We start from the raw sequence: 9661 nt of genomic DNA, 5'->3' as shown, positions 1-9661 counted from the left end.
GCTTAAGGGTAAATATATAATTGCACTCCTAATCTGTATAAGCCCCAACAGCAAACATCACAGGGTCGATAATTAATGTGGACGGGAACGTTTCAACATAAATAGATTCTTTGGGGTTTCGCTATGACGCAGGTACAGAGGGAGACAGAGGTAGTACCTCTGTCTGGTTAACTCTTTGGCTTCCAGTGAGTGCTGCAAAGCATTATTGAAAGCATTTTCTCCTTCTCTGGTTACTAAGTGGTTAAAATGCAGGCGGAAAGCCCATCCTCCCACGCCTGCACCTTCCCTTTAAAAGGAGCCAAGCTCAGCAGCAGCTGTTATTGAGAGCACTTCCAGCTCTATAGAACAGACGCCTTTAGCAGCAACAAAAACAAGGATAACTCTTCCAATCAGGTTAAATCAAGTACTCTATCAAAGGAAAGAAATCACATTCTCTGCGTTTTGATAAAGACAAAGGAGGGTGGAGTATTGTGCTGGAGGATGTCACCCTCCGTTGTGTTGTTGATGAGCCTAGTATTGGGCACCCTAGAAGGTAAGTGGTCTGGGGAAGGGCTGATGTTTTCAGAACCATGGAGAGCAGCTCAAGACTTCCCTAAGCGATCTACAGGCTTCCTTCTTCATTAGGACCAAGGACAGCAACAGCATATTGCTCATTGAGTAATTCTCAACCAACAATGTGCACAGAAAAATATATATATATATCCTAAATGAATGCATAGAATAAAAGTTGTAGTATCTTGAGCCCACTGAGGTTTGCATTTAGACATTTTCAAAGCCAATGAGTAAGCTATATACAGAAGTATATTATTATAATCTGTAAATGCCATAGCCAGAGAAATTATACTTCAAGCCAGTGGCAAAAAAGCAGGAATAATTTCAGGCTTATGTACCATACTCTAACTGTAATTCTAACATCGGTGTCAATTATTAACTTACTATTTAAAAAAAAATTGCAGCAGCAGATCATTTAATAAATCAATCAATCAATAAACAAACCCATTTAGTGATTAAGCTTCTCGTACTTAACAGTATATCGTTCTTAAATTGTAACCTACTATATTATTTATAGTATGATTTAAAAAAAAAAAAAAAATAATGTTATATTTATTATTTTAGGTGTGAGAATGTTGTACAGATATGATTGAGTGTAGTTCACACTACCAATTGTTCCAGCTACCAAATATAACATAAATGTGGTTCATAAATCCAATTGTAAAAATAAGGCAAAGACAAAACTAGAGAACACCAGTAATTTCTTTAATCAACTCATGAAGTCTGCTCATTAAAAGCAATTTGCATGGTTTCATATTTGTTTTAACCTAAAAATGTTTCTACTGTTAAAGGGATACTAAACACAATTTTTTTCTTTAATGATTCATATAGAGCAGGCAATTTTAAGCAACTTTCTAATTTACTCCTATTATCAATTTTTCTTCGTTTTCTTGCTATTTTTATTTAAAAAGCAGGAATATAAAGCTTATTAGCCAGCCCATTTTTGGTTCAGAACCTGATTATGCATGCTTATTGGTTTTCTAAAGGTAGCCACCAATAAGCAAGTGCTATCCAGAGTGCTGAAACTAAAATGGGCTGGCTCCTTTGCTTTACATTCATTTTTGCTTTTTAAATAAAGACATAGAAATATTGAGAATAGGAGTAAATTAAAAAGCTGCTTAAAATCACATGCTCTATCTGAATCATGGACGAATAAAATTGGGTTTAGTTTCCCTTTAATAAACATTTTACTAAATGTTCTACTTCTATATTTGCTAACATTTCTGTCTCAAATTTTGCATATAGAATGTAAGAGGGATATGACACCCAAAAATGTTATTTTGTGACTCAGACAGAGCAAAAAAAAGTTTCCACTTTACTTTTATTATCAAATTTGCTTAGTTTCCATTTTATTCTTTGTAGAACAGATAACTAGGTAGAGGGTCTGGGGCATTACATAGCAGAACATAGAGCTGCCACCTAGTGGTCTTGTAAATGGATAACATTGTAGCATAACTGCTGCCATATAGTGATCCAGACATGTGCACGCCCCTGAGATTACATCCCTGCTTTTCAACAAAAGATACAAAAAGAATGAAGAAAACTTGATAATATAAGTAAATTAAAAAGTTGTTTAAAATTGCATCTCATTAATAAAATAATAATTTTGAGTTTCATATCCCTTTAAGAATGGGGTTTATTATTATAAATCTATTATCCCAACTCTTTTAAAATGTTATTTACTGTTGTTACTGTTAAAGAAGGCACCAAATGACCACTAGCATTAACTACACCTTGTGGATTAAATGGCTTACTAAATCTGTCACCTCAGTTAGTACAATTCCACTGTTCCAATGGAAAAAGCTAATGAAACACATATATCATGTCATAACCTGGAGCTTTTCCAGTGAGTTGAATGTGAGATTTTGTTAATGTAAAGTAAAAGAATCTCACTTATATATTAACTGCCCGAGCTGCAGGGAAATGTAACAAATTGGAGAAATATTCAATGAATCATGTTCTAGCACATCACAGATTTTGGAAGCAGTTGTTAAAGCTCTCCCAATACCCCAGCAATTCTGTCAAAGTGCACTGCTTTGTAATCACCCAACTCTCAAGAAGCGTCAGAGCTTCACACATTCCCACATTTGTTAATTTGACTTGATGTTTAATGTTCTTACCTTATGTTCACAAATACATAGCAAACTAAACAACTGCACTTTGCTCACATCATTTTGTGTTTAGTGTTTTATTATTTTCATTACTAGACAAACAACAGACAGGTTGTTTCATCTTTCAGGAACACTGAAGTAATGTAAGCAAATGCATAGTGTTGTATTCCTCAGAGGAAAGACTTTCTGCTTGATCATGCAATAAAACACATACATTCCCTGCCATAATAAATTGTGTGTTTTTATCAAGTGCAGTCAGTCAGAATTTTCACAGGGAACCTCAAAGTCTCTTCTTAAGCACTTGTTTGTAGACTGTTAATAGTGAATGTGTATATTTATTGTTACATAACCATAAGTGGGTGGAAAAGTCAGGAAGCAGCCAATTAACCCTTACCTTGCAACAGATGTTGATGCAAATATATCCCTACCTATAACCTATGTTTACACTGTATTATTATAGAGCACATTACATATGACATTGTATTATTTCGCCTTGATACAAATTGCTTCTTATTAAATAGTTTTGTAGTTGACTTGCCAAAATATGTTCCAGTGACCATAGCATTTACTTCAACTCAATGGTAATTAATGTGAGTTCAAAGTAATTTTATTTTCACCTTTTTGATACATAAAATCAAGAAGAATTATCTATACGATTGTTTATAGATACACTTAAAAGAAAAACATATTTTTAATATGTGTGTTAGTCTATCAAACAGGTTCCACCCTCACATTTATTGGCATATTGTTTTTAACTTCTGATTCCTTTGTCTCTGTAAGAGTTATTGAGTATGACCATTTCATTAACCTATTGTAAAACTGCCTGTAAGATAATTTTTTTCTTTCATGAGTTAGAAAGAGCATGCAATTTTAAACAACTTTCCAATTGTCTTCTATTATCTAATTTGCTTTATTCTCTTGATATCCTTTGTTGAATAGCATATCTAAATAGGCTCAGGAGCTGCTGATTGGTGGCTGCACATAGATGCCCTGTGTGATTGACTCACTCATGTGCATTGCTATTTCATAAACAAAGGATATCTAAACAATAAAGCAAATTAGATAATAGAAGTACATTGAAATGTTGTTTAAAATTGTATTCTCTATCTGACTCAGAAAAATGTTGGGTTTCATGTCCCTTTAAATATTCTGATCTGTAAAGTATGAGTTCATCTTTGAAACTAGTTCAGTTCTTGTTAGCTATAAGAAGAAGCAAAAGACCCATGCTACTTGGGCGGTGCCAAATACATGAAAACAAGGAAGATCTTGGCAGTTGTTATATCAGTTAATTAATAAACCCCATAAATAGATTTAAGCTCAGCACTTATACTGTTTAGCTGCTGTTAATTAAAGGGACACTAAACCCCAAAAAAATCTTTCATGATTCAGGTAGAGAATACAATTTTAAACAACATTCCAATTTACTTCTATTATCTAATTTGCTTCATTTTTTAGATATCCTTTGCTAAAGAAATATCAGTGCAGATGGGTGAGCCAATCACACAAGGTATCTATTTGCAGCCACCAATCAGCAGCTTCTAAGCCTATCTAGATATGCTTTTCAGCAAAGGATATCAAGAGAATGAAGCAAAATAGATAAAATAAGTAAATTAGAAACTTGTTTAAAATTGCATGCTCTTTCTAAGTCATGAAAGAAAAAATGTGGGTTTCATGTCCCTTTAATCACAAGAACATAAAACTAGATATATAACAAGAGAAGAAAAATACTCTTTTTTTTTTTTTTGTGTAAGCATGAGAACAATGCATCTATACTTTTGTGTATCTTGAGCTACTTAGATATATTATCCTGTATGGTATTGATAATAAGAATGCATTACTTCTATGTGTAAGTGTATTGCATTTGATGGCTCAGTACTGATTGCTTATTATAGGATTGATTTATTTATTCTTTCCTTAAGTTTTTGTTTCCACTTGTGGAGCAAATGGCGTGAGAGAGATGTTAAAAGTTCTGAATTTGTAAGATAATAAAACATATTATCTAGACAGATGTAACAGCCCCAAAATGTTATTTAAAGTTGATATCTTTTTCAAAGTAATTTATCACTCTCTGTTACTTAAAGAGATATTGCATTCTAATAAAAACTCTTATACATAGGAAAGAGCATCAGCTAAACATTTTTTTTGCATGAAAAAATAAGTTAAAGCCGTCTAGTTTTTAGTTTGAAGCTATCAAGAAGTGCATGTCTGTGTACAGCAGGACCCCCTCCCCCCCAAAACAAAAGTTTAAAATGCACTCTCCTAGATGTATCAAAGGGAAAAAAAATAATATTTAACTGCACCTTTAAATTACTTTAAAGTAATTTTTGTTTAATCTAATGGCTTTTTTATATTGTATTAGAGTTTTAAAATGAGTTGTTTTTGTCCTCCCTAAAATCGCTTTTTTGAGCTTATTCTTGTGGAAAAGTGCCAGTGGTTGCTTATACGTCTGCAGGATCTGCCCTTAATAGTCAATGATTGATTCCTGAGTACCACCAAGGCCAGATTGGTCTACCAGGATATCAGGAGAATTCCCGGTGGGCTGCAGCAGCTGGGGCTGGAAAGCTACAATTAAGAGGGGTGATACATGGATGTAATTGGGTTGTAGTGTGTCTATATAACAATAATCTGGGCCTTTTATTTTAATACCAACTAATATAATATAATTCTGAAAATGTGTAAATGCTGCTTATTTATATGCATGAGGTTATAAGTTTAAGTTTTATGTAATGTTACCATCTTTAGTACACATAATGGCAGCAGTATAGGTTGAGGAAATTAGGAGTAAGAAATGGGTGGCAAAAATTGGATAAAACATTAATTTCGAGGTCAAGTAAACATTTAGCCACCAATCAGCAGGAGTATCCAATATACTGAACCAAAAATGGGCAGGCTCCTAAGCGTACATTTCTTGATTTTTCAAATAAAGTTAGCAAGATAAAAATTGATAATAGGAGTAAATTAGAAAGTTGCTTAAAATTTCATGTGCTAACTGAATCATTAAAGAAAAAAAATTGGGTTTAGTGTCCCTTTAAGTAGAAGGAAAAGTAACTAAGAGAGACCTAAAGCTTTTTCAAGTGCAACTTAATGTTAGGTACAAGAGAAAGTAATGTATTTTTTTTTATTTTTTTTTTCCAGATCCCCAAGACTTACACTGTTGGAAAGGTTAGGCGATTACCTTTCCAACAGTGGGACTTGGGGGCTTAGATGCCTGAGATACAAGCTTCTAAGCAGCATGCCCCCTGCTCCTATACTTAACATTGTGAATTTTAAATAAAGTAGCATGGTGACATCATCACGTCATTGCGTGTGACGTCACTACGCATAACGTGAAGCCCCAGTGATGCCTGCCACTATGCAGGCCTGATCGCCGGGGTAGGAGCTGGTGGGAGCCCCCAGATCTCCCTCAAGGGAGCTGTCGTTAGCACCTGAGTGGGAAACTCTGTGACTGCTCAGAGCCGTCGTTAGCACTGAAAGGGTTAAACAACTTTCTAATTTACGTCTGTTATCTGATTTGCTTCATTCACTTGGTACCCTTTATTGAAATGACTACCTAGGAAGATTCAGTAGCAGCAATGCACTACTGATATCTTGGTGCTGATTGGTGGCTGCACATATATGAAGCCCTTATCTTTGGCTCTCCAGATGTGTTAAACTAGCTCCCAGTAGTGCATTGCTGCTCCTTCAACAAAGAATATAAAAAAATGAAGTAAATTGGAAAGTATTTTAAAATTGTATGCTCTTTCTGAATCATGAAGAAAAATGTTGTCTTTCACGTCCCTTTAAGGTAGGATAAACAAGCATTCATGGGCTACACTACTATAAAAAAAAGTAGTTCTGTTTGTCTTGGCTGCAAAACATTAACAAAACCAAAAGGATCAATGGCATGCCAGCATATTCTGCAATACAACTACAATATAAAATACAGAGAACTGCCGATGTCATGAGAAACCCCCCCCACAAAAAATCGTTACCACGATGTAACACACCAAGCACAAGCTAGCACACAGTCTCCACCATTTAATTGTTTTGTGCAATCAGAAAGACGTGCACATGAAATAATTCTGCCAAACGATGTTGCTACATCGTGCACACAGATGAACTATTTTGGGCATACAATGTAACTGTAGAATGAGGGGTCACAGTTTCCTCCTACCTTAGGTGTAGTGTTGCGTGAACGAGATCGCGAGCAGTGTCACGTGACTCGACCTTGTCTTGAAGATAACAGTCTAGTCAAAATTAAACTTTCATGATTCCGATAGGGCATGTAATTGTAAACAACTTTTGTCCTCTTGGTATTCTTAGTTGAAAGCTAAACCTAGGTAGGCTCATATGCTAATTTCTAAGCCCTTGAAGGCCGCCTCTCATATGAATGCATTTGACAGTTTCACAGAGGTAAAAAGTATATTAATATAACTGTGTTGGTTTTGCAAAACTGGGGAATGGGTAATAAAAAGATTATCTTTTTAAACAATAACAATTTTGGAGTAGACTGTCTCTTTAACTTAATGGGAAATTAATTCCTCTTTGTACAACATAAGAAAGTTTATTTAAAGGTACATTTACATTCAAATTGTATTTTCTCATCGATTACTTGATTAATGGTAACAAAACAACATACATTCATTATTTATTTTGCTTGCTTTTGCTGTAAATTTATGACGGTCCCCTGCTCCCTAGAAAGGTTGGCAGTAAAATTCTGTAATCTTAGAATGCTGCATAATGCCTGAATCAGATTCATATCATATCTCCATTGATTGCGGCCAACTGGGACTAAACATAAGTATGTGTATTGCTCTAAGCAATAACTGTGTAGTAGATGAAGCTGGTCTACGCAATCTGCAGTCATTTGAAGCACACTTGGGTTACAGAATTTGAGCTGCAGGCTTGCTAATTAGCATGGGGTTCGCACAATTTTTACTGCAAAAGTGAGACATTTTGTTCAAGAAGAGCAAGAAAAATAAACAACAAATGTTGTTTCATTTTCATTAATTTGTTTATCAGAAATAAAATATTTATTGTTCTGTGCCTTTATTTGAATTCTGAAGTAACGTTAACAGCCAAAAAAAAGGTTGTTAATAATTTCTAATTATTCTATAGCAGAAGAGATTTTGTCTGCCAAATCATGTACTTACATTCACCTAGATTATACATTTTGCGCTATAGAGGGTGCGAAACAAACGCAAGAAAAGTTGCGTTATTTCACTCTCCATAGTGCTGCCATTACGAGTTACTGAAAAGCTTCTTTGTGTGTGGAATATGGTGGTGTTAAGCTCCATACCGCACAAAAGCCAAGGGATGCTTTGACGTGCTTGTGCACGCCTTCCCCCATAGACATCAATGGGGAGAGAGTGTTAGAAAAAAAACTAACACCTGAAGTGCGGAATGAAAAATCTCCGTAACGCAACCCCTTTGATGCCTATGGGGAAAAAAAGTTACGTTTAAACCTAACACCCTAACATAAACCACAAGTTTAAAAACCCCTAATCTGCTGCCACCAACATTGCCACCACCTAAATAAAGTTATTAACCCCTAATCTGCCGCTCTCGACATCGCTGACACTATAATAAAGTTATTAAAGTGAAGGTAAAGTTAATAGCTCCAGAATTCATCCATCGTTGCAGTATACTAGTAGCACTATGATCGCTAACTTTTTTTCCTATTTTCTCCCCTCAAATTTAGACTTTTAAACAATATCTTTTTTCCTGCCGTTGCTGGGTGTCAGGGTTTTACCATTCTGTACCTTTAACTTCTAATTACCATACTGCTATTTAAGGCTCCACCTAGTGTTGAACGTTGCTTGGTAATTTGTTCAGTCACTCACTGTTCCTGAACGCTACACACCCAGCTATTCCCTCCTGTCTAAGTTGGGATTTCCTTCTACTGATACTAATTTCCAGTTTCTCAAGACTTGTGGAATTGCAGCACCTCACCTCTGATCCTGTCTCTCACGCTGCTGCTGCTTGCTTCCTGTACACTCGCATGCTGGTCCGTTGGCGTGTGACGTCACGCCCGACTTGTCTCTGTGTGAAACCGCAGCTGCCACACACACTCACTGAATCTCAGCACACGCTGTCTGCGTTGCCTCTTCGGTAATACCGCTCTGCTCCACGCTGAGGATACTAATTGGGAAGCCGGTTTGTATATTCTACCATCAGGATTTACCGGTCTGTATTACCAATGTACAAATAAGGATATCTTGCCTCTCATGTCAATTGTTTCTGCTTTGCCTCAAGTAATCAAGTTTACCTGCCATACCAAGCTATTAACCAGCTTATTTCATGTACTAACTTTGAAATCATTTCTTCCGTTTGTGGTTCATTACATTTACTTGCATAGTGACTTCTGCAAATCTAACATTATGCTTCAAGGTACTGCTCCCTCTAGCATTAACCACTGATGTACTTTATGTGCTTAAACTGACTTTAACCCAGCAACTACTTATTACTGCAAATCTTATATCCGGCTGTAAATGACCTGTGAACTTACCTTGCACAACTATAACTAAAGAGTGTGTGTGTGTGTGCAAGCTATGTAAATATTTTATATGTCCGTGATGCGAGTCTGCAACTATTTTGGAAAGTGAATAGTTTTTTGAATCTCTCTAAACTTTGGAATTGGAGTTATCCTACATTACATACTATATTGTGGTTTTGCTCATTCCATTTCTCTTGTATACCATCTTCACACTGTATCCTACAGTAGTGACCCTCAGTTCTATGAGCATAATAGGGTTCCACAAGTTAGATCTTAGTGAACCCGAGGTAAGGTGTGAGACTGAGTGGTCCTGCATAAAAACAAGGGTACTAGTTCATACGTAAACATAACATATTACCAAGCCTTATAAAAAATAACTAGTACCTTGTTAAATGGATATAACAGAGCTTTACAATAGGGTTGGCTCCCTATCTCAAAGTATGGATCACATGATACAGGGACTAAGGGAGATACAATTGGAGAACCAGAACATCAGAAAATTCATTAATGACCATCTTGCCAG

The 9661-nt window shown here is 35.7% G+C and overlaps 1 protein-coding gene across 1 annotated transcript in view; it reads left to right on the top strand.

Moving 5' to 3' along the window:
• Positions 1-348: 348 nt before the first annotated feature.
• CHGB (chromogranin B) overlaps positions 349-9661 on the top strand; it is a 143761-nt gene continuing 134448 nt past the window's right edge. Inside the window, exon 1 of the mRNA XM_053709336.1 lies at positions 349-532. Coding sequence (XP_053565311.1) covers positions 481-532 — 52 coding nt within the window. The 5' untranslated portion in view covers positions 349-480. The remainder of the gene's footprint in view (positions 533-9661) is intronic.

This window comes from Bombina bombina, chromosome 4, assembly GCF_027579735.1.
Source record: "Bombina bombina isolate aBomBom1 chromosome 4, aBomBom1.pri, whole genome shotgun sequence".
Lineage (NCBI taxonomy): Eukaryota > Metazoa > Chordata > Amphibia > Anura > Bombinatoridae > Bombina > Bombina bombina.
The sequence above is the reverse complement of the archived record's forward strand: the minus strand, read 5'-3'. Positions and strand labels throughout refer to the sequence as shown.